Below are 25948 nucleotides of genomic sequence, written 5' to 3' on the forward strand. Positions count from 1 at the left end.
TTATGTAATACATGATGTTACATGTTCACATCATTCAAACCCAGTTTGACATGTTAATGAAGCTTTCTGAGGGCCCCTCCATCCTTCATCACACAATAGTGCTGGGAACTCCGTCAGCTGTGTGTGTGTGTGTGTGTGTGTGTGTGTGTGTGTGTGTGTGTGTGTGTGTGTGTGTGTGTGTGTGTGTGTCTGTCTCTGGGTCTGTGGGTCTGTTTGTGTGTGGGGTCACTCACCATCCCCCCATGTTTAATTTGAACAAATGTGTGTTGGAATGGGTTGCACATGTCAGGGTTATCCAGCTCCTCTCTGGAAAATAGGCTGCTATAACCCCAAACACACACACACACACACGTGAACATAGGGGATTGTATGTGCCGTTGCATTTGTGTTCATATCACATTTTCTCTCAAATCTGCAGTTTTAGGCTCAACTTCTAACTTAAATACTATTTGATATTTAAATATACTGTAAGTCTCACCGTTAACCCGTTTTGTCGTTGGCTTACTCTGGATTTCCACTGAATGCAGAACGTCTGCGGACCGGCTACGCTGCGGAACGGCTGCGTGCTCCGCCGTCCGTCAATACCCACCAGGTCCGGATTTGTTGCGGCATGGCTGCGGCCATGACTGACAGCTGTAGTCACGAGGATCCATGAGATCTCGCGAATTCACGTAGAATAGAACCACAAAACCAACAACAGTTTGTTTCCATCCAGAGGAGAAGAGGGGAAACAACTCTGTGCTGTGTTTTCAAGGTGTAGTGCAGGGAAATATGATTCGCCGTGAGCACGGTGTATTTAGGTCTACCTGCTAAACTTGGTGTCTGTCCATTGTAGTTGTGAGTGTAGATGTTCCCCCCATGATGTTGCTAGTGTATTTCAGTGGTTCCCAAACCTTTTCTGGAGAGAGAGAGAGACTCTGCCCCCCCGTTTGTGAACCACTTGTATAGTGGGAGATTGTTTTGCTTCCACATGCAATATTTCGACACTACTGTGTGTTTGAGGTGCAGGGTAATTATCCAGCTCCTCTTCGAGAATAGGCCGCTATTACCCCTAAGCCCACACGTATTAATGGGGGATGTTTTGTGCTGTTACATTTGTGTTGATCTCACATTATCTCTCAAAGTAGGCTCAACTTACTGCTGACTTAAATACTACTAATACTACTAATATAACTGTTTGTTGTCCGTGTTTGTTTTTAGTACAGGAACATGTTGCAGTTTGCGTGATTTTGCTGGATTTGCAGCGTTGTCGACCTCCAGAGCTCCAGTAATAGCTGACCACTGGTTTAGTGTGTTGCTCTTGGCCTAGCTTATTACTTCATGGTCTTTATCAGGCTTGTTGTTAGTTTAGCTCGACTTTAGCCCATGTTATAATTGGCTAAAAATGTTGTGATCTTATTAAGTGGGTTTTAGGCCTAACTGGGAATATTTGTGTGTCAGTGTAAATGGTTGTGTTGATGCAGGTAATCTTGGAGGTGGTTTTGCATCTACATGCAATATTTTGAAAACTTCTTGCTACCATTACTGTGGCAGCCAGGAAAATTTGAGTTGTTTCTTATTCATTTTTCTAATTTTGCTCCTCTCCTTACAAATGCATCATTTTCTGCTCACTCTCCTTCATCCCGATTCCATCTTTGTTCTCCCTCTCTTCTTTAGTGTATCCTCTTTTCTTCTCCCTTTGTGATCTCTCTCCTTCACTTGACTGTCCTTTGTCCTTTCCTCTTGTATCATCCTCTTCTCACCTTACATTTGACATTTCTCCTCCACTCCCATTTCTTTTTTTGTGGTCTGATCTTTTTCCCCGTCTTGTCTCCTTAGTTGTCACCCATATTTCTTCCTCTCCTCTCTTCCCCCTTTACCTTCCCCTCTCTGTTTTCTACTCTTATCCTCTGCCTTTTCTCTGCCTGCAGCCTCCCTTGTTTCAGCTCATCACTTCTCCATCCTCCTCTGTCGGTATCGCTAACATCTGCTCAGACCTCGGGGTGTGGCAGTGAATGCTCAGTCCTGGCTTTCTGTTTCTGTCTGTCGCTTAGTACAAAACAGAACCACCACATCAGACAGGCAATTGAGTCAACAACACAGAAATTAACTGCAGGGGTTGATTGAATAAACAAGTTTTAAATTAATTAGTTGAATTACATTTTATAAACAAATGTATTTAAAGATCACAGAAACAAGGCAGTTTGGCTTTCCAGTAAGGAAATACTCACTCTCACCGTGTCTGCTGTTGAACGCAAATGAAAATTGTCGCACTGCGTTCTTTGGGTTATTTAAAGGCATTCTGGGAAATAAAGGAAACATTGCTACTTGAAAAGTCTGCACTAAAGTCACAGGAATGTCCCTGAATTCTCTCGTTTAGAAATAAAAAGTCTCACTGAGTCTTTCATGTCATCTTATGCTTTGGAAAACGCTGATCGACATTTTTCATTTAATAGGCCAAACAAGTAATTGAACAATTAAGAAAATAAAAGACAGATTATTCAACAATGAAAATAATCATGAGTTTTCAGTAGAGATTTCTAGGCCGATTCCGACTTTCTTTGAGTTAGGCCAGCTGATACTGATTTTAGCCGATATCGATTTACTTTACAGCACACACACAAATATTTATTTTCTATCTTTTCTTTAATAGAAAATGTTACATTTTGCATAGAACATAGAACATTTTTTAAATAGATAATAGATCGCTATAAAATACAACTATATAAATGACTCCTGGTGGGAAATTCACACACATCTAAAGTACAACGTTATGGAAGAACCATTTCCTTCTTTTCACATCCAATATCAAACTAAAAAAACTAAACTTCTGTATGTATGAAAACAGGTAATGGCAATAAAATAATATATAAATAAATAAAAATAAAATAAATGTAGCCTTAATACAGTATAAAGATATTTCTCAAAACACACACACAGGCCTGTTTGAACATCACGTTACCTGAAAACAGCGTGTAGGCCTAGTTCCTTTTTTAGCAAGTTTGCTAATGTGTCATTGTGCATAAATATGAACAATATACCGTTGCTGTCAACAGGCTTATCTGCTAACGTTAGCTACCGGCGGTTACCTCGGAACAATCCAGCAAATAGACGGTACCCTAGCGTGCCGTTACCTGAAACAGATGATTTAATGTCACCGCTCATTTTACAGTTTAACAACAAAACTAAACTCTTTAAATATTACTACGTTTTTAATGTTGGTTTTGAGCGGTATGCATCCCCACTAACCTGGAAAGCGTAAACAGTAACGTTAATACAGAGTGTCGGAGGACTACAGCGTCTTTTTACAGCGTCTCAGGTGTGCCCAACGCTATTTTCCGATAAACTGTAGCTGTCATATTTCACGTGACCCGCATGAGTGTGATTTTCATGTTCAAGTTTTTCAGCCTGCTGCATACAGTGGAAACCCTGCATGTGCACGTGTGGTGTTGCTGTTGCGCAATGTAAGTCATGCGGCGCCCGAGTGCATTTGACCGGAATGAAATCGGCATATGTCAGACTGATTGGCAGGTCGCCGGTCATGGCCGATGACGTGAAAATCGGCCAATTCCGGTCACCAGCCGGTCAATCGGTGCATCTCTAGTTTTCAGACCTAAGTAGTATTAGTACTAGGGATGTCCCAATCACAGTATCGGATAAGAGACGATTTTGGCATTTTTTTTATCTGATCAGGGATCAGCATTTACCCCGTTTACCTTACTCCGATCATGTATATCAGCTTGTAGTAATTGCTGCCTTTAAAAAAAATTATTACTCTAAGTTTCCAGTTACCAGTATCGGCTCCAGTATCGGTATCGGCTCCGATACTGCCTAAAACGCTGGTATCGGTATCGGGAAGTACTGGAGTTTATGCACCGATCCGATACCACGTAATAAAGCCCTAAAGACAATCTACGTTAAAGTAGTTTATTTATGTTCTTTCTCCGTTATAACTGACTGTCAAACTGGAGAATAACAGAAAGTTCTGGGGCGTTCATTGTTTGTGTTTGTTCATGTTTCACAAAGAGTTTACCTTGAGCCAGACTGACAACAAAGATAGAAATCATATCACATCCATACAGAGATAGTAGTATACAGCTGTTATACATCATATCATCCATACAGGGATAGTAGTATACAGCTGTTATACATCATATCATCCATACAGGGATAGTAGTATACAGCTGTTATACATCATATCATCCATACAGGGATAGTAGTATACAGCTGTTATACATCATATCATCCGTACAGGGATAGTAGTATACAGCTGTTATACATCATATCATCCGTACAGAGATAGTAGTATACAGCTGTTATACATCATATCATCTATACAGGGATAGTAGTATACAGCTGTTAAAACATAATAAAATATATGACACACTGGTATCGGATCGGTACTCGGTATCGGCAGATACGCAAGTTTAGGTATCCGAATCTGTATCGAGAAGCAAAAAATGGTATCGGACCATCTCTAATTTAAAGGTGTGTAGCCTCCTGTTAACTGTTAAACACATATGTAGTGTTGTAATAAATTACTATTGATTAATCAATACACGTAAAAGCTTTGTAGAAAGGTAATAAATTAGAAAGTAAGTTCATTCCATATAAACAGTTATCTCATAGCAGATTAGTCTTTAGTTTGTTTTTTTCAGTTACATCTTTGTCTTTTGCATCAGCCTCGGACTCGGGGTTATAGGCAGGTTTCCTGCTGCTGTTTACGGCCACAACACGTGACTGAGTTTGATTTATTTATATTTTACCTCAGCTGCTCTCGTTCTCCATCTCCTGTACCAGAAACATACACAGAGAGAGAGAGAGAGGCAGACAGACAGACAGTGAGGGAAAGATTAACGATCAGCAACAGAGGATGCTCCAACACATTTTCCTCCCCTGTGATACATTATTCATACTGGGGCTGGGCTGGAGGACCCTGAGAGAGAGAGAGAGAGAGAGAGAGAGACACACACACACAGACACACACACATCTGTGTGTCTCATGGCTGTATTTCCTTTCTTTACATTAACCATTTTCACCGTTTATTTGAAGTCCCAGAGTCACAGTGACACACTCTCCCTCTGACTTTAACAGTTACACACGAAGTCTGGTTTGCCGTAAATTATTTATAACATTAAGTCGAGTGCTCAGTTCACCTTGAATGCTGCCTGTGGGTGAGCCGTGTGCTATGGGTGTGGCTCAGTGGAGAGATAGTGAAGATGTGAAACCGTCTGGATGGAGGGAATGCACATTTCTGCACAAAACTCTACAGCTTTTATGTTAAAAACAGATGTATTGTACGTATTTTTCATATTTTATTCATGTTTCTATTGTTGTTGCTGTACGTTATCTTTATTTTCTCTTACTATGTTTATTGTTTTGCACCAAAATAGGGCTGCGACTGACGATTATATTCATTGTTGATTTAATATTTGGATTATTTTCTGGATGAATGGATTAGTTGTTTGGTCTCTAAAATGTCAGAAAATGGTGAAAGAAATGTGTATCAGTGTTTCTCAGAGTCCAAGATGTCGTCCTCAAATGTCTTGTTTTGTCCACAACTCAAAGATATTCAGTTTCCTGTCACAGAGGAGAGAAGAAACTAAAGAATATTCACATTTAACAAGCTGGTATTGGAGAAGTTTTTCTATAGCAAATGACTATAATCGACTATTTTAATAGTTACCATCTAATTGAATAATTGATTATTCTTTGCAGCTCTAGACCAAAACATCCAGGCAAGTTCCTTGTATGTGAAAACCTACTTGGCAATAAACCTGATTCTAAATGTTGATTAAATATGTATCTGACACTATGAAGTAGCAGCTGGAGCCTTTTTAATTCATCCCGCCTTATTGTTTGCATGATATATAAACAAAAAAATGGCGTTTGGCATTTTTATTCAGCGACTGCATTCAATGTATGGCTACCAAAACCGTCCCAGCTGATGTAAGATACAGTACTTGTTTATTATTAAATGACAGATTTGCCACAAAATGAATCTCAGGTATGAACATCACCAACTGCAGAAAGGCAGGACTCTTCATAGAAAAAGAAAATCACACATTTAGGCTTCAATTTAGGAACATTTGTAGAATTTGCAGCATCTCGGTTAAAGTGGTAGAAACCCTTTTTCTCTGCTTCAGCCTCACTGTGATTTCAGCTGATAAAACGGCTGCTGCGTTACATAAAAACCTCTCCCAGTGTGCCTTTAATCTGGGCTTTAATCTCACGAAAAACAGATGAATTAGAGCCTGTGTGAAGTGTCTACCGTCTCGACTCCAGACTGCTGATTCACAAACCGCCGGCGAGCTTTGAATTGAGATCAGAGAGGATTAGACGTCAGAGAGGATGTTAAACAAGATGATTTCTGTAGCGTGTGCATGCTCTGACACGGAGACATGTTTAAAACACGCTCAGCTGAGCTCACGCAGGTTTAAAACTGGCTGACTTTAGATCCGGAACTATTTGATGTACGTGAATAATGTTGTGTAGATTCATTCTGTAAGGTCTGATCAGGTTTACAGTATTTGTTTCCAAATCAGTTTTAAGTCTCAATCTGAGACACATCTGAGTGTGTATGTGCTGCGTATGCAGAATGTGTGTGTCACGTGTCCAGCCTGCGTCCCTGTTGGCATCTCTGCAGGAAAATGACCTATTTACGTTCTAATTAAGTCGTGAACACACGGCTCTGTTGTATCCGTATAGAGGGGAGGGCATTGCTTGAGAGTGAAGAAAGTCCTTCATAATTATCCACCAAGCAGCATTAGTGTTGTATCAACAGACCAAAATCACTGAAACATTAGATGTTTAAAGGGCTGAAAGAGCCAGGAGACCCCGATATTTGTATGTAGAAATACATACAAATATCGTGTAAAAATGTGTACTTTCGTGCTTATTATACGTGTAATGGACACGGTGTTATGGCCGTAGAAGCCATGATGGGAAGAAACAAACAAGCGCTGGACTTTCACCCAAGTTTTTTTTCACTTTATGGAACAAAAGGAGCTACGTCATGTTCAGCGTCATGCGTAACCAAAAGTGGGGTAACGCCGTTTCAACCCAAACCACGATATTTTTCTTAACTGCGACCGTTTTCACAACGCTAACGTGTTTAAAAACGTGACCGTTATGTTCTCTGATTTAGACACGAGGAGGGAAAACTCTCCTGTGGGTCGTATTAGAGGAGACTAGAGGACTAATAACCTTATATCTGCATATGGTTTGGAGAACTTGAGCTGAACGTGCAAAAATGTCCACTCTGTCTACAGGAAACACTCAGTACAATGTAGTTTCAGCTGTGCAGACAAATCTCAACTGACTTGGAAATATTTAGCTTTTTTAATAGCTCACAGAGCACTTTAAGTGAAAACATAATGGTAGAAAATGGTGTCATGAATAAGGAAACAAAACTATGAGAAAGTTTTATATAAATGAGTTTTAAGATGTGATTTACTAAATGATAAACTACTATTAAATTACAGTTATGATCCTGGAGCATTATAGGCAGGTGATTCACAGATCAACGATCAGATATGATATATCATATATGTACTGTATATCATAACCCCTGTCTATTATCATGGCGTCATCATCTCTTGTCCTGTTCACCTCTCTTTCTCCTCTTCCCTGCACTTTCTCCATCACTCCTCTCTCTCTCTCTCTCTCTCTCTCTCTCTCTCTCTCAGGGCATTTTCACACCTATAGCTTGTTTGCTTTGGTCCGAATCAGTTGATGAGTCAGTAAACTTGGTGCGATTCAACCGAACTAAACGAGCTGAACTGAACACTCTCTCTCTCTCTCTCTCTCTCTCTCTGTCTCTCTCTCTCTCTGGTCATGTGACTGATGAAGTCATGGTGGTGCTGATGATGATGTCATGTCTGTTTCTGCCCAATGACCTCATCCTGACTCGCATCACAGACAAGAAGTGCTTTTCTCAGTATAATGTTTCAGGGAAAGATGGACAAGTTAGTAGTTTATTACTTTAAAAAAAGAGTAGTCTTTAAAGGATGGTGAATAAATACATAGGAAAAAATAGATAAATCTGAAAATAAAATAAATACCAAAAGTAAGCTGATTGAAAAACAAGAGTATTTGGGATGGGACTAAGATCGAGCTACTACTTACGAGCTTTCACTGTCCGTATCGGTTTCTGGAGTTTTTGAGACGTCATAATGTGACGTTGGTGTGGAAGGTCACTTTGATAGCAGCTGGTCGTACGTGGGAGGGAGATTTTAACCTGCTGCTGGATGTGAACCGCCTCCTCGATCTCGTCGAAAGCGTGTTCATACTTCAGTCATAAAGTACCGGCTCATCTTGGCCCCTGTCCTCTGTTGAACCGGTCTGGACTGGGTCGCTGTCATTAATCCTGTCAGGCAGCTTGAATTTATCACCGACTGCTTTTTGTTCTGCTGCTCTACTGACATCATTTCTCTGCTTCACTGCTGCTAATGCTGATCAATACAGAGCCTGAGTCACCCCGCACTGCAACACACACTGTGTGTGTGTGTGTGTGTGTGTGTGTGTGTGTGTGTGTGTGTGTGTGGTACTGAACTCATATATAGTTTACTTGTCTTGGACACATAGGATATTTACAAAAATATCAGTAACAAAACCTAGTATTCTGCATCCAGCACCAAGATATGTAATATCAATAAAACCTAAAGAGGAAGAGAGCCCCAACTTTAAATATGTAAACAAAGAATTGCCCTTTTGTTATTATTGTTCAAAAAAGCCATACATGACTCAGTCATTTTCTGTATAATAGTAGTATTATAGGCATTTAAACGTTCTTATTCTTCTATTTAGTCTCTGTTTATGTTCTAGATTTGCACCAAATATTCATGAATTAGTTTATTTTAGTAAAACAAAATGGATAAATTAACACTCCAGCAGGTTCATGTGCCAGATATATATGAAACATTCTGGATTTGAATCTGTAGCTTTTCTTTTTTTCGTTGCACAATTGATGTTTATCTTAACTTTTTAATTCAGGAAATTATTAATCAATATGTATTATCTCAATATTATTTGTCCCTTGAACCTACTCTCTGTTATGTTTCTATGTTGGTATTTAAACTTCTTGCTGAAAGCTGCAGACAGGCTGAACTGGGAGCTGGATGCATATTTTATTCAGAGGAAAGAGGATATGAATAAAACATTTTTTTTGTCTTTTTTAGTTGCGTTGGGTCGTGCTTAAAAGGATTTAAAGCTACTGCTGAGATGAAGGGACACACACACACACACACACACACACACACACACACACACACACACACACACACACAGTGTGTGTGCAGTGCCATTCTGTGTCAGCCATGTCTGAGAGAGAGAGAGAGAGAGAGAGACACAGAGCGAGAGAAAAGTGAAGTGTGAGAAAACAAAGTATTGACTGAGAGACAGAAAAAGCGGGTTTTTTTTGTCTCCTTCATGCAGACGGTTTAAACACGTATGGACACACATATGGAACATTCTGGATTACTACATCTGCTTTCAAAATATGGGATGATTATGTCTTTAAACGCCTGGGCAGATTCAGAGGTACGGTTATTTTTCTGTATTTCTTTTTGGCCTTTGTTTGACAAGTCTTTAACAGCAGCACTGTTAAAGACTTGGAATAATAATAAAAATAAATCTTTTTATTTAAAGATCATTCCTAAAAGCACAGAAAGATGTACACTGCCACGCTGGTAAAACTTGAACACTGTTGTTGTTTTTTTAATGTAACTTGTAATAATGAAGGATGAGAGAGTGTACTGAGTTACAGAGGCCGGACAGGAGGTGGCGTCCGGACTTGAGCTCGAAATGAAGTGAGTTTTAGATCTGCAGTGTGAGAACATTTTGAAAAGTGAGGACTTCCCAATGAATGTCTCCAGGTAGCGGCTCTGTGAGGTTTTACTTGCTCACAATGCTTACATGTTGATGTTTAGCAGGTATACAGTTGTGCTCATTAGTTTACACACCCATGCTAAAGTTGACTAAAAAGAGGAATACAAAAAAATCATCTTTTTGGAATTGATCTTAATGCCTTAATTAAAAAAATTAAGAAAAATCCAACCTTTAAGGACACCAATTTTCTTTGTAAATAAATAAATGTTCTTCCTTAAAATACAGGGGGCATAAATATACATACCCCTATGTTAAATTCCCATAGAGGCAGGCCGATTTTTATTTTGAAAGGCCAGTTATTTCATGGATCCAGGATACTATGATCCTGATAAAGTTCCCTTGGCCTTTGGAATTAAAATACCCCCACATCATCACATACCCTTCACCATACCCCTACATCATCACATACCCTTCACCATACCCCCAACATCATCACATCCCCTTCACCATACCCCCACATCATCACATACCCTTCACCATACCCCCAACATCATCACATACCCTTCACCATACCCCTACATCATCACATACCCTTCACCATACCTAGAGATTGGCATGGGGTACTTTCCATAAGATCATCTCTCAATACAAATCAAACCAGCTATTAGGCTAACTGAAATAAAACCAACTTTATCAGGATGCATAGTATCCTGGATCCATGAAATAACTGGCTTTTAAAAATACAAGTCTGCCTGCCTCTATGGGAATATAACAAGGGGTGTACTTACTTATGTCCCCTGTATTTTAAGGACAATACATTATTCATTCACAAAGAAAATTGGTGTCCTTAAAGGTTGGATTTTTCCTCATTTTTTTAATTAAGGCATTAAGATCAATTTCCAAAAGATGATTTTTTTATTCCTCTTCCTCTTTTTTTAACTTATGAGCACCACTGTATATGAGTTCAATACCTTACACTCATGTGCTTGTCATCCAATCTTTGCCCCACATTGATAAAACTACGGTCTAATCACTTTATGCTTTATTGTTCTTGGCATTAGATCATCAGGTGCATTTTATTTTTTCCCCACCTCTTATCACAAAAACAACAATCATAATAAGCATTTCTAAAACACAGCAGTGTATAATAAGTGCACAACAATACAGATACAGATTTTTAATCTAAAAACTGATCATAAAAATGATTAACAGAGCTAGTCACCTAATCCCCTTGTTAACTAAATGAAAGAGACTTGTAAATATTTGAATGGATGTATCCTGCAGCAATCAAAGAATCTTTGCAGCTCTACAAGGAGTCACGGTATTGTTTAAAGAAACACTAACATCTGATCTCATCAACTACATTCAGTTGTCAGTTTATTACTCCCACCTAAATAAAACTAATGCAGTCCTACTGTTATGAAGGGGTGTCGATTGAACTTTACGATCATTTTAAAGGCTTTCCAACATATTTATCTATTTTTCATTTGCTATAACCGATTCACCTAAAAAACTGGCAAGTTTGATCCCACTAGACGTTGGGGGGCGGTGAGAAAATAGTCTTCTGACGGGTAAGGTTGAGTCCTCGAATCTCGTTCCTCTTTGCCACTGCGACACTAAACGGCCTCGTGGAGGAACATCACTCCAGAGTGCATTGCGGGCGGCATTTGTCTCCACATACTGTGTTTGGGTGCACAGTCCTTGAATTTAGGATCATTTTCTCAATACTGTCCAAGACGGCAAAGGGCAGGTTGTTGAGGTGTTTGGCCATGTCTATCAGACCTCCTGGGATCTTTGGCGCTCAGCGCCAACTCAGTGGCTCTGACTGTCTGAAAGAGCTGCTAACTCTTTGCTCAGAGCATCACTCTTCCTCTTTATCATCTGACTCTTCTGCTTCTTTTCCTCCCTCACTGCAGCAAGTCTTGCCTGCCCTTCCTTTTGGAGAATCTTCTGAAGCATCGAGATCTCGTCCTTAATCTGCCTCTCTGTGTTTTGAGCCTGAACGTCAATGTCTTTGGCCATTTGATCAAAGTTTCCTTTAATGTCGTTGAGGAGCTCCAGTTTATCCTGTAAGAGCTGCAGGAGTTCCCGAATTCCCTCTTTGTAATCCATCGCAGCTTCGTCGATGGGACTGAACCTGTGGTTGGTGTGTGAATTTGAATGCAGACAGACGACACAAACTGGCTGCTGATGGTCCAGACAGAAGAGTTTAAGCTTCTCCGAGTGCAATTTGCAGAGAGCTGTGGACCGACTCTGATCTCTCTCCTCTGTAAAAGCTTCACTCAGGTTCTTAAGGTTCAAGTTTCGAGGTGGATCAAATGATGGAGATTTCTTCCAGCAGACTGGACACTCACGAGTTGTTTTTTTTTTCCACCACTGCTCCCAACAAGCTTTACAGAAACTGTGGCTGCACAACAGGAGGACCGGTTCTTTAAAGATGTCTTTGCAGATAGGACAGCAGAGATTCTCCTCGAGCCGAGAAGCCATATTTTCTTTATATAGGAAACTACAAACAGCAGATTTCTCAAATTGTTCAAACCAGGCAGTCACACTTCCACTCCAGAAAGTTTTCAGAAAGTCTTAAATGCATCGAGCAATTATTCTATCCTAGTATCTCCACTCTTTGTGGCTCTTGTATGTCTGGGCATCCTTTTAAAAGACCGAAAGATTGGGTTTCCTTGTTTGTCTCACGCAATTCTGGTAAAATATCATTACCGAACTATAAATGCTGAACCATGAACCGTTGTAGTGCTGAGGTGTGTTTCATTGCAAGAGATTAGAACAGTTGACTGTATCCCAGAATGTGCCATCATTATGTGTTTTTGTCCATGTGTTTGTTGCTCTGCTGGTCAGTTATAACATCTTATCTGTTTTTAATGACACCATAACGAGCTGAAAGGCTCAATACATGAAGATAATGTTTCTGATGAGTCGCATAAACTGAGAAATGTTCACAGTGTCATGTTCCAGCAATAAAATCCACCTTTGTACGAGATTGTTTAACATTCAGCACCACAGATAAACTGTAGCAGTCATGTTACCGTTCTACTTCCCTGTCCTCTGAAGGAGCCATTTACACTGATGTATCTGCATTTCATTAGAGCTGCAAAGAATACTGATTAGTTGTCAGCTATTAAATTAATCACCAACTATTTTGATAATCGATTAATCTGTTTGAGTCATTCATTTCAAGGAAAACTTGTGTGATTCCAGCTTCTTAAATATGAATATTTTCTAGTTTCTTCACTCCTCTGTGACAGGAAACTGAATATCTTTGAGTTTTGGACAAAACAAGACATTTCAGGACGTCATCTTGGGCTTGGGGAAACACTGATCCACATTTTTCACCATTTTCTGACATTTTATAGACCAAACATCCTAGAGATCCAAGATCCAAAAATCCATTCATCGAGAAAATAACTGACAGACTAAACAACAACAAAAATGTGTTAGTTGCAGCCCTACATATCAGTTTCCATCAGCTTATTACACTGAGTTTAAAGTGTACTTGTAGGATTCAGCTAACACTCCTAAAAGATTGTTGAACTCACAGATGGATAGTTATTTCATTCCATGCATTCTTACTTAAAATGTAGCACCTTTAATTACCCAAAGTACAACCTAACAGCTGTCAGTTTCAGTTGGAGATTTGGTTGTGTTACGCTAGTAGCAGCTAAAGTAGCCTGCAAGCATGTAGCCAAGTTCTGGTACTAGCCCACTTTCATAATGTTAATTTACTTCCCATTCATTATTATTTATTTTTTGGGCACTTTTGCAGGCCTTAATTTATATAGGAAAGCTGAAGACATGAAAGGGGTGAACGAGGGGGAATGACATGCAGCCAAGGGCCACAGGTCAGAGTCGAACCTGCGGCCGCTGCGTCGAGGAGTAAACCTCTATACATGGGCGCCTGCTCTACCAGGTGAGCTACCCAGGCGTCCACTTCTCATTCATTTGTAATGAACGCAATACTTCCGTAAAGGTGTTTAGACTGAACACAAAGTGAGTTTGAAAGGTGATTGTTTTTTAAAAGTCAATGTGAAAATGTGAAGTGGGTGTAAATTTGCGCATATTGGCACAAACTGAGGCGAAGACCCATCCAAACAAGTTGATATGTTTCAACTCCAGCTTAATCATTTGCGCTGCTCCTAAAGCAATATGGCTCCACTTCATTAAGGAACAAAGACGGGGAAAAAATGCGATGATTTTATGCACCTTAATATTAGCAACAACTGTGTGCAAAGCCAATTTCACAGACAGTCAGAGGGCACACATTTAGGGCCCTTTAAAATGGACTGATAGATAGATGAATGGGTGAAGGATAGGTAGGTGTCAGTGTTGTTATCTGTCAGATAGTAGACATGTCTCAAACGTGAAGGAAAGACTAGATATAGAGAATAAAAAAGGCAGGAAAATAGAAGAAGAGAGGAAAGAAATTACAGAGGAGGAATCTTGAGATTAAACGTTTAGATGTTTGCTTCTATTTCTCTGCTGTTTTTTCATCAGTTTTGTTAATTATGCATGTTTGATGGACAGATGAAATTATTGTACTGAGCTTCATAATTAAAGGATGAAAAGCAGATCGCTGAAGATGTAATCAATGAAAGAATGCTCTTGTTTTTATACTCCCAGCCTAACTCAACCTGTTTTCTCTATGTAGTTTACTTTCTGTTTCTCTTTTCTGTTTATGTGACTCATTCTCTCTCCTTATCTGCGTGGGTGTGAGACTGAACAGCTGTTTCATAACTTCCCCTCCTGTATACGAAGGTCATAATGAGATTTATGTTGTTTTGTGTATTTCCACAGTTGGATATTGGATCTAAAGGTCAGACAGTAATCCTGCTCTGTAATTGGCTCATCACTCACTCCCGCTGATCTCTTATTGGCCAGGAAGCTTTGTGACGTGAAAATACTGCACAAACATTTTAAAGAAGACATCGTCAGCTGTGTTTGTTTATTGGCTTATTGAAGACTGTCAGGCAGAGTTGAGTTATTCCCGACCAGTCTGAAGAGTAGAGGCCTGTGTTATAGTGTCACAGCCTGCCGCGTTTTCAGGCGATTAAATGAATATAAACACAGTGAACGGCCATGTGTAATGCCACTGTTGGGGCTGATTCATTCAGAAGGAAACATGGAGGACCACACATATTCAAAATCCAAATTTCAGGAACAGGAGTCTTCTTCTTCGCCCAGAAAAAAAAAAAGGGGATTGAAAAGAGCAAGAGACCAGCTTTTTGAAGCGTGAAGGCTACCGTAGCTGTAATACATACTTTGAACTGCGTGGCGCAAGAGAGTTGATTGCGATATATAATCTCAATACTAGATGGGAGAAATTCCTACACATTGGACCTTTAAACGTCAGAATCGCAGTTATGCAGCCGTTAAACACTCTTAAGATGTACACATGGCATATTTTTGTACTGAATTAGATTTTCCCATCTGTCCTTCCCACCTTTCAGTTGATACTTTTTTGATGTGAGCTTGTTAAATATGAATATGTTCTAGTTTCTTCTCTTCTCTGTGACAGGAAACTGAATATCTTTGAGTTGTGGAGAAAACGAGACATTTGAGGACGTCATCTTGGACTTTTGGGAAACACTGATCCACATTTTTCACCATTTTCAGACATTTTAGAGACCAAACAACTCATCGATTATTCGAGAGAATAATCAACAGATTAATCGACAATGCAAATATTTGTTATCATCTTTTCACAAATTTTCCAATAATTTGTTAATTCAAACTTTCCCTTCCTTCCTTCTGTTCTTTAATTGTAGTTTGTTCTCCCTTCTTTCCTTTCCTCGCCTTGTTCTTGTTTTCTTTCCTAATTTGTTCCTTCTCTAAAGCTCTCTATTATGAATGACCTAAACATATTTCTCTTTTCTCTCTCCCTCTCTCTCTCTCTCTCTCTCTCTCTCTCTCTCTCTCTCTCTCTCTCTCTCTCTCTCTCTCTCTCTCCAGTTTACTCCAATGAAATTTGTCCACCCAAATTAGGAATCCTGTACCTCTCTCTCTCACCATGAGCATCGCAGCTCTCTCACCCGTGGCCCCCGAGCCTCCGTCCCCGATGATCACCTCCGTCACGCCGACCCTGGACACCGTCGCCTCCTCCGCTGCCATCCCCACAGCAGCTCACAGCCTGGACCCGGAGCAGGAGTCCCAGAACGGGGCCTCCTCGCCTGGCCCGGGCCCCAGCCGAGGCAGCCCCAATGGGGGTGGAAGTCATCTGGGAAGAGACGCCTTCCACAGGTGACAAATCAGCCGTGATGACGACGACAACGGTTAAATGTGTCTCGTTCGGCTGTGCACACTATCTACTTCTCTTATAAACCTTGTCAAAATGTTTAACTGCTACAGACGCAACCGTTGCCTCATCTGCACCCGTCATGTTGGGGAAAAAATGACAGAGCATCGTTCTGGTGCACTCTGGCAGCAATTCACCCCTGCTTTCCACTTTCTGACAGACATGACATATTATCACCTTAGAAATTTAGAGACTTGTAATGTTTAAGTCAGCTAAATTCACACATCCAGCAGACAGAGAAAGACTGAACCAAAACGGTGAAGATGTGGGCAGTAAAACCAAAACAATCAGCTTAAAGAGGCTAAAACTGTCAGTAGAGGTGAGGGTAACTGTAGTCGGGTGATAATTGTCTGTTGCTTTACTATGAACGTAGTCTCACATTTGTTATTTGTCCTTTTTATTAATATAAAAATACTGATTAGTGCAGCTTTAAATCTTTTAGATTAGATGGACTTTATTGATTCCAAATTAGGAAATTTCAGTGCTACAACAGCAAAATATAAGACACACAGCACACATACAGAATATACAAGAAATAATGAATAGGGTTGAATACAAGAACAACTATTTAAAAATAAAAACTACAAAGAAAAGTATGTACAAACGTCTATAGTTGCGAATAAAAATGTACAACCAACTTAAATATTTATAAAGATGTAAGTAAATCCTATGTTTGTTCAAGTTGCACTATAGTTCTGTATTGTGATGTATGTGAGTCTTATCTAACATTCAGTGATGAAGGGCCCTATTATAACGATGTAAGCGCCTGGAGCAGGTGTGTTTAGGGCGTGTCCAAATCCACTTTTGCTAGTTTGACAGCAGAAAAAAGGGTCTGTGTGCCGGGCGCATGGTTCAAAAGGGTTGTTCTTAGTGTCTTCATTAATCAGAGGTGTGTTTTGGGCGTAACATGCAATAAACCAATCAGAGATCATCTCCCATTACCTTTAAAAGCCAGGCGCGTTTGGACCTTGGAGCATTGCTATTATGATGGAGGATTTGCATATTTGTGTGCTGCTGAGCGTCCCTGTGTGTGTAACAAGCATAGTGTGCACGCGCATTTTACTAATGTGCTGTTAAAATAACAATGAAATGCTGCGTTATTGACTTTAGACCAGGTTTTTGTTGGTCAATGGCGCGATCACTTTCCGCTGCCTCAAGATAGCAATACTCCCAGAATGCACCTGAACACACCTCCCTGTAAGACCAGCACGCCCAGAATGCACCTGAACACACCTCCCTGTAAGACCAGCACCATGGGCCACAGATGGGCGCAGGTGCACTTGCTATTTAAACAACGTGGGCGCTGGACGGGAAACTGACAACTGCGTTGGTCTTAAACTAGCAAAGACACTTGGGTCGGGCTTTGCGCTGCGCCGGGTGCAAGATAGGGCCCAAAGTGTTAAAAAGTTTGATTGCCTGTGGTAGGAATGATTTCTTTTGATTTATTTTCCATCTATCTTACGTTTAAGGTCAAAGAAACCTCCGCCCCTCCACACCGGCGCCGACTGGAAGGTGGTCCTCCACTTGCCAGAGATCGAGACGTGGCTAAGGGCGACCAGCGACCGAGTCACGCAGCTCACACACTCTGCGGGACAAGACAGTGACAACCGGCACGTGGACGTCCACCTGGTGCAGCTCAAGGTAGACATGGACACTTCTTCCTCTTCTATTGGGGCAACTTAGAGCTGGGCAATAATTCACCACGATGATTTATCGTCTTTCAATAGAATCATATCGTGATGAAATTATATATCGAGATATCGTGGTATACAATTATGTTGTTTAAATTGATAATAACAAGCACATACTAACTCAATTTTTTCATGAAATCTGTTGTGAAACATTTTAAGGGGAATATCATTTGAAGTATTGAAGATTTGTTTTAACATCACACTATTTTTGTGCGTGCATGTGAACATAGTCAGTATATATTCTTTCTCTATAATTTCACTTGAAACATTATTGATGATTATTTATGTAAAATCTCCTTGTAAAGCACCAATTGTCAACCTTACAATATCGTTGCAATATTGATGTATTTGGTCAAGAATATCGTGATATCTGTCTTTTCTCCATATCGCCCAGCCCTAGGGCAACTGTTACTTCTGCCTGTTGACATGGTGCATCTGTGTGATTTCTGACAGCAAGACCGCTCTTTTTTTATCCTATTTTGACATGGGTGGGATGGACCTAAAAGATAGAAAGTAGACCCTTTTTGTTGGAAGCAACTATTTAGCCTGGAGGCAGGTTAGACATAGTTACTTCTCAGGGTTTCCTCTGTGTCCCTGATGTCTTGATAGTTGGGATTTACTCCTGGCCACTCCCTTTGCAAATACATACTCATAAACCTGTACTACAGTCTTTAATATTATTGCACGTGGTTGTGCCTAAATAACCTTTTAAAAACTTGTAAAGGTTGCCGCCCCAAACAGGAGAGCAACAGCATCAAATACAGTCACAGCGCTGAGATTAAACTGTCTGAGCTATAGACCCTATCACAATTTTTGTTTGCAATAACTTTCATGTACAAAACCCCTGCGTCCCGTACATACACCAGTAATTGGGGTTGAGGAACAACTGGATATTCTCTCATCTCCTCCATCTAAAATGCATGTTTGATGCTTTCGTATGTCAACACTTTGACTAATGTTAGCTTAGAGAGCTAATGTACCTGTCGGGCCACAGACTAAAGAAAATGACACCACCCAAACTAGCAGTTAGTCCGACCGGCGGTGACATGTCGCTGTTCCTATCACGTCAGATAGGTCGGACCTCTGTGTTTAACTTTATTTCTTTAAACGTTACGGTTAGGGCTGAAAATGAACACAGAAATAAACATGTTTGTAAGTGCAACTGTGCTTTGGTGGCCGAAAGAAGTATAAAAACACAAATAATGACTATTGCCAGTGAGTGGTAAGCTCAAAAGTCAAGGCAAAAAACTTCTTTGGGATCCAAAGAGGACTTAAATTAACTTGAAATCGACTTATGATGTCTGAAGTAGAGTCCTGAATGAAAATACATTTTTACTCTTGACTGGTTTGTGTCCAAAGCCAGCAGAAAAGTTGTTTACATTCATGCTCACATGTATGGATGCCTCTCTGTGTTGAATTCATGGAGACAGCAGAACATCAGTCGATTAAACTCTCACCTCAGGCGGCAAATTACCCATAATGCCCTTCCTGTCTCCACGGCCTTGGTGTTATGTAATAACTGGCTTCCACAAGTCACACAGTTGACCGTTGATTTATTTATGTAACTCGAGTCAGTGAGCTGCGTTTTCAGTGAGCAGTCTACATACAAACTGTGGATTTTAGATGAGAGAAGGAAAAGAGAAAGTTTACACTGTGATACGTCTGCTTCATGGACGGAGCAGTTCCTCTTCATGTTTGATTCACTGCGTCTGTGAAGAATTTCAATCTCTTAAAAGCGGAGCGTGTTTTCGTGGCTCTTAAAGGAGAACCACCCTTGAAATACAAACTATTATTATTGGTCCTGTAGGTCCACAGGATCAATTAGAGCCCCTGATTTGTTCTGGTTGTATTCACCAAGAACACCTCTGTATGAACTGAACATTTACAGTTTGGGCAGATATTTATTATCTTATTTATGCTGCAGCAATCTATTTATTAATTTAACATTCCTCACATTTACTACATGTGTGTGTTTGCACAAAAATGTATTATCTATAGTGACTCAGATGTTTCCTCTTCATCAGGCTGCTCCTCACCTCTCTTGTCTCCTCCTCTGCTGTTTTTAACTCTCCTCTCTTCTCTCTGGGTTAAATAAAACATGGCAGCAGCAGTATTGTAAAATTTCATATAAAAGTCTTGTCCCTTTTTAGCCCCTTTTTCTACAATTGCATCTACATCTTTATACACATTTTTCCAGGAACCCAGATTATTTTTTGAGCATTAAAAATTATTCGTTTGACAGCCCTAGTTTTTACGTTCCCTGTGCCCATTGCTAGCGTTGTAAGCTAATCGGCGGTCCGCGTTAGCGTCTTTCAAGCTAAAAACTCATTCAATTAGCATGAAAACATGTCCCAGAGAGCGACAGAGTGGGTACACATCTGTTAATAACCCCTAGGTGCTGGAATTGTCCTTTAAGTGCCCTATAGTTCCTCAAAAAATACAGTTCAATCACAACTGAAAATATGCCTCATTGTGTGTGAATAGAGGTGAATAAATATATTTGTTTGTGTTGCAGCTAAGTGTCAGTTCCGTTTCATACGTGAAACATTTGGCATTGGGTGGGGGGGGGGGGTTGTTCGGACAGACCTGCCCCCACTGCTAAAACAAATCCTAAAGGAAACACTGTTATTCTAATCCTAACTTTCAAACCAAGTTTTTCCGCAAATAGTGCCTTAAAGAAGTGAGAACCAGACTTTTACTTCTGTCTGTGGTCCTTACAAAGATTGCGTGCTGTGCGTGCATGTCTTGCCCCTTCATTCTCATTTGTCCCTCTGTCCTTTAATATCTCTACCTCTTTTTGTCTCCTTGCTCCTCTGTCCTTTCTTTCCTTTTCTGTCCTTGTATCTCTCTCCTCACTGCCTCCCCTCCTATCTTATCTTATTTCCTTGAGAGGTAGTGTGGTGGAAGTATTTCGGTGCAGCAGGTGTAGGATTTTTGGAAAATAGAAAAGTGAAAAAGTCAATTCAGATCACTTTCAAATGAATTCATTTAAATCTTTATCTTACCCTGCTGCTTGAAATTGCTCCCGTCTTTAAGATCAGTATGGATTCAGTAGAGCCCTCCGCGGTCACTGATCCTCTCTCTCTGAATGCTTTTTAAGCGAGGTATGAGGCGGCATCAACCTGATCCGAATCCTCAGTCACTCACAGAGGCTCTCCCTGTTTTCCATCTGATCCCACTTCTGACAACAAGTTTGTAGTGGAAGTTTTTCGCTGCAGCAGGTGTAGAGTTTTAGATAATAGCAGGTGAAACAAAATAAGGACAGTCGAAGACTAAACCAAGTTAAGTTTTTGTATTTTATTAAGTGTATTTGCAAATACAGGAGGAACACGATTTCACGAAAGGGCACAGCAGCACAGTGTGAAAAGGGCTCTTCAACAAGTGAACAGAAACACTGAGCTTATATAAACAACAAGGAAATGGGAGTGATAGTCACACATGTTCTGGTCTAAACACGACTTGGCATTTCTTACAGGCATATCTGAACACAGGATACAATCTAAATCATAAGAGACACCCTGGAGCCTCTGCGTCTCTTCCCTCTTGTCCCACTATCACTCTGGGGGTCACACCCCGTACATCTCGAACTGGCAAGGGAGCAACTGCTTCTGTTGGGAGATAGTTTACCGTGACCTTGTACCTTTATCGGTTCACACAATGGCTGTACGCATTCAGCTCCAGACTTCCTGGCTCCACATCAAAATCTTCATGTGGAAGTGAAATAAACTCCCTTTACACATTTGTGAGAGAAACACGTTAAGGAATAAACGAAAAATAAAAGAATCATGCTTACATGTAATTTTGCCATTACATTAGTGTGTGTGTGTGTGTGTGTGTGTGTGTGTGTGTGTGTGTGTGTGTGTGTGTGTGAACCATTTATCAGCTGCTGATGCTTCTGATTAAATCCTCACCAAATTCCGCTTTGTTTTTACTCTATTTATATTAAAATGTATACTTAGGTTGCTCTTTTTAATTGCATCTTAACACCAGAGTGAAAAGCAGTGAGGCTGCAAGGTGAGAAGTTAAACCACTGGAGGTCAGCAGAAACAAGATTTACAAGTTACTGTTTGAGTAGCAGAGCTCCTGGTTGCTCCCTCTGGTGGCGAGAACACCTCAGTGTCATATGCTTGTTTATGCTTCAACTTATAGAAAGGTTAAGCAAAATGGAAAAGAAAGTCATACAAAAATATTACTAATAAAGTGTTGTTATAACCCGATTTTCACCCATATTTTTATGTATTTTATATTCAGAATATATTCACCCAATCCCTGCTGTAAATAAATAAATAAAAAATAATATAAACATCCATGATCTAATCTTACTTCTATGAGGCTGAATTCAAAGTTTAAATAGTAAAAACTATGTTTTTTATGAATTGTAAAAGCTGCATTGAACATCTTTTCAACCCTGATATAAAATTGGATCCGTAGGCATTTAAATGACGAGAAACTTCATCCAATCACCAGTCTTTAATGCCAGTGTTGTCATGACAATAATCAAATCCTCTACACGTCATCTCCTGAGATTTGGCAGCTTGTCAGAGCAGCGTCAACAGACACAAAGAGGACAAAAAGACAACCACAACAGAGACGGGACGGACAAAAAAGCTTGATGGAAATTTGTGGAGACGCTTCCGTTCAGTCACAGCTGGAAGACAGAGACGCAAACAGATGTGACGCCTTCTGTTTTTGTTCACGCTGCATGTATCCTGACACCTCACTTTGTGTTGCTGTCCGTTGTTCTGTACTGTTCGTATGTTGGTGTATTTAAAAATTATTGAAAGTTTGGGCGCCCGGGTAGCTCAGTTGGTAGAGCGGGCGCCCATATATAGAGGTTTACTCCTCGCTGCAGAGGGCCCTGGTTTGACTTCGACCTGCGGCCCTTTGCTGCATGTCATTCCCCCTCTCTCTCCCTTTTCATGTCTTCAGCTGTCCTGTCAATAAAGGCCTAAAAATGCCCAAAAAATAATCTTTTGAAAAAATATGGAAAGTTTGTTCTTGAGAATGTTCTGGAACCTTGGCCTTGATTTCCCAACAAGAAAAATCTTTAGTTTTAAAACATGAAAACGACAACTTTCACCAGACTCTGTTTTGAAATAGTCAATGTTGAGTTTGTTGCACTGAGCGTTGACTATCCTTCATTTAGAGTTTTCTCATTTTATCTCTCTTCATCACTTAGCTTTTGTGTTGTAGTTTTCTAAATAATTCCGACTATAAAGCAGTGAAGAACAGAACAGGTGGATGCTGTCTGAGCATCTTTATGCTCACTGAAGAACAGAGCACTTATTAGCTGGTTTACAGCTCCATCTAGTGGTAGGTCTTCTGTATTACAACAAAGTGCAGCAACATTTTACCGTCAGATATTTGGAACATTCTCTGGCCTTCCATAAACCTTTTTCAAAGCAGACATTTCGACATGTCACGGTGTATTTACAGTAATAGAGCGGCAACTTGCAATTATTTTGATTGTCGATTAGTCAGTTATTTACTCATATAGTCGATTAGTTGTTTGGTCTCTAAAATGTCAGAAAATGGTGAAAAATGTGGATCAGTGTTTCCCAAAAAGCCCAAGATGACGTCCTCAAATGTCTTGTTTTTGTCCACAACTCAAAGATATTCAGTTTCCTGTCACAGAGGAGAGAAGAAACTAGAACAATATTCACATTTAACAAGCTGACATCAGAGAATGTTTTGCTTATCTTGACTCAAAATGATGAATCGATTATTAAATAGTTGACAATTGATTAATAATGTACATTAGAATATTGTAAGAGAAATGTTCTCTAGCTAAAGTATTGCTGCAAGAAATACATAACATCATAATGAACATAAACATGATTAAAAACCAACATCTGGGAGTAATTTGGCCTTTTGGTTCGTAGTTTTCCTTTTTCCCAATTCACAGACTTTACTGTGGTGATGGAAAGTACTGGCTGCTGATTGGCTGACGGTCTTCAACTGCTTGCCTTACCTAAATAACACCACATTGTATCAAATGTATTTAACCCAGACATTATCAAATGAAATTGTGTGATTTTAGAGGGAGTTACAACAGTGTATCTAACCTGGCAACAAGATATCGTTGGGTGGTCAGCAGAGCACAGGTTTTCGTTTGGGTCTCTGGTACCAAACCTGGCAACAAGACTCTGGAAAGTCACCGTGTTAAGCTGTTTAGTAGTTTAGCACATAATCCGCCCTAAAACCAGGATCAATCAAACTAGATACTGCATGTTAATCAGTATGAGCTTTAGAGGTGGTGTTAGGTGTATTTTTAAACTTCAGACAGAACCAGGCTAGCTGTTTCCTTTATGCTAAGCTAAACTAAGCTAACCTCGTCCTGACTCCAGCTCTGCACTGAACACACAGACATGAGATTGATATCCATCCTCTTAACTCACTTTGAAATGTTTTTTTTTTAACTGTTCTTTATATCTTTATTAAAGGGTAACTTCAGGATTTTTCAACACCTTTTTTTCATAGTTTTGTGTCTCTCGCCCTGTTGCCGCGCCCGCAATTAAGTCAAATAAAGCTCGGGCCTACAACGTCCTGGATGATACCTGTCGAGGTAACGACCAATCAGACGCTCAGCTACGAGACGTTAATCCAGCCATGCCACACTGTTCCTTGTGGCTATGTCATAAGCTGGAGAAACTGGACATTTATTATTATTTTAATGATAAAACACATTTTATTTCCAAGAAATAGTCTTAACCTTCACCTTCCCCTGCCTCACAATTGGCAGCTGTTGCATTTGGTGTGTGTGTGTGTGTGTGTGTGTGTGTGTGTGTGTGTGTCAGAGAAAGTGTGTGAAAGCATATTTGTTTTATATATTTATTAAAGGGTAACTTCTGTATTTTTCAACCCTTTTTTTTCATATTTTTGTGTCTAAGTGACTGATGGAACAACAATTTTTGAAAGTGGTCCAACGGAGAGACACCTGATCTTTGTATGTTAAGGTTATGACATAGCCACAAGGAACAGTGTGGCATGGCTGGATTCACGTCTCGTAGCCGAACTCTGAGCGTCTGATTGATCGTTACCTCGACTGGTATCATCCAGGCCGTTGTAGGCCCGAGCTTTATTTGACTTAATTGCGGGCGCGGCAACAGGGTGAGAGATCGAAGCGGATAGAACGCCAGACAGCCGCTTGAAATTATAATCGCTCCTCGCCGCTCTTTTCTTTCTCTTTCATCCTCTCCTTCCTTTCTTCTCTCTCTGTGTCTCTCTCTTCCTCTCTCTGTCATATTTATAATGCGTTTGCCTGCAGGGCATCTTTCTATAACCTGACCTTGCCACAGAGCGACTGTTGGACATGATTATAGTGATGCAACCACTGTGTGAGTGTGAGAGTGTGTGTGTGTGTGTGTGTGTGTGTGTGTGTGTGTGTGTGTGTGTGTGTGTGTGTGTGTGTGTGTGAGAGAGAGAGAGAGAGTGTGAGAGAGTGAATGCCAGCCTCTCAGCCATTCTTGGCATCCGGCTGCAGGCGGTGTGTAACAGCTGCATGGAGAATGTCCTCTGCTGCTCTGAGAGGGAGAGGCTGCACACGGCATATTTACATACATACACACACACACGCAGGGAGGAGATGACATCTGCTATGTAAGAGATAAACTTAGGTTTTCGCCAACATTGCCCACAATTTGTTTTTCACCTTGCCTTTTAGGGCTTCCGTAGAAAATGAAGCTGTATACTGTATGTCGTAATCCTAAACATCAGCTTATTACTGTCACATCATTTAACAATTTAAATAAATGACACAAGGATGGGCACGTTGGTGCTTTTGTTTCTCAGATAAAGAGCACTTTTTAAACCTCTACAGTCTTAAGGTTTTGTCTTACCCTTTCTGGAAGACAGTAAACCTTTTTTTCCCATCAGCCTTTCCCTCTACCTGTCTGCAGCTGTAAGTAAAGTTCAGTTTGGTCTGGGGGAACGGCGCCCACATCTGACCCTTACATCCCCATGTTAAAGTTATAAATATGAGTTTATGTCACAAGCATGCAGCATCGTCTTGTAGCTTTAAAGAAATCTCCTGAAAAAGAAACTCTTTGCAGAGAGAGCATGATCAATTTAGTAGATGTGGATCTGTGTGTCTCTGGTTCAAAACCCACAGATCTTTATTTAAACGCAGTCCAGAAGTAGCCTGCT

The 25948-nt window shown here is 40.3% G+C and overlaps 1 protein-coding gene across 1 annotated transcript in view; it reads left to right on the top strand.

Moving 5' to 3' along the window:
• The first annotated feature begins 15827 nt into the window (after nucleotides 1–15827).
• The window catches only part of akap6 (A kinase (PRKA) anchor protein 6), a 230882-nt gene continuing 220761 nt past the window's right edge, over nucleotides 15828–25948 (top strand). The window contains exons 1-2 of the mRNA XM_078277378.1: nucleotides 15828–16057; nucleotides 17582–17753. Coding sequence (XP_078133504.1) covers nucleotides 15828–16057; nucleotides 17582–17753 — 402 coding nt within the window. The remainder of the gene's footprint in view (nucleotides 16058–17581; nucleotides 17754–25948) is intronic.

The sequence above is a fragment of the Sander vitreus genome, chromosome 20 (assembly GCF_031162955.1).
Source record: "Sander vitreus isolate 19-12246 chromosome 20, sanVit1, whole genome shotgun sequence".
Lineage (NCBI taxonomy): Eukaryota > Metazoa > Chordata > Actinopteri > Perciformes > Percidae > Sander > Sander vitreus.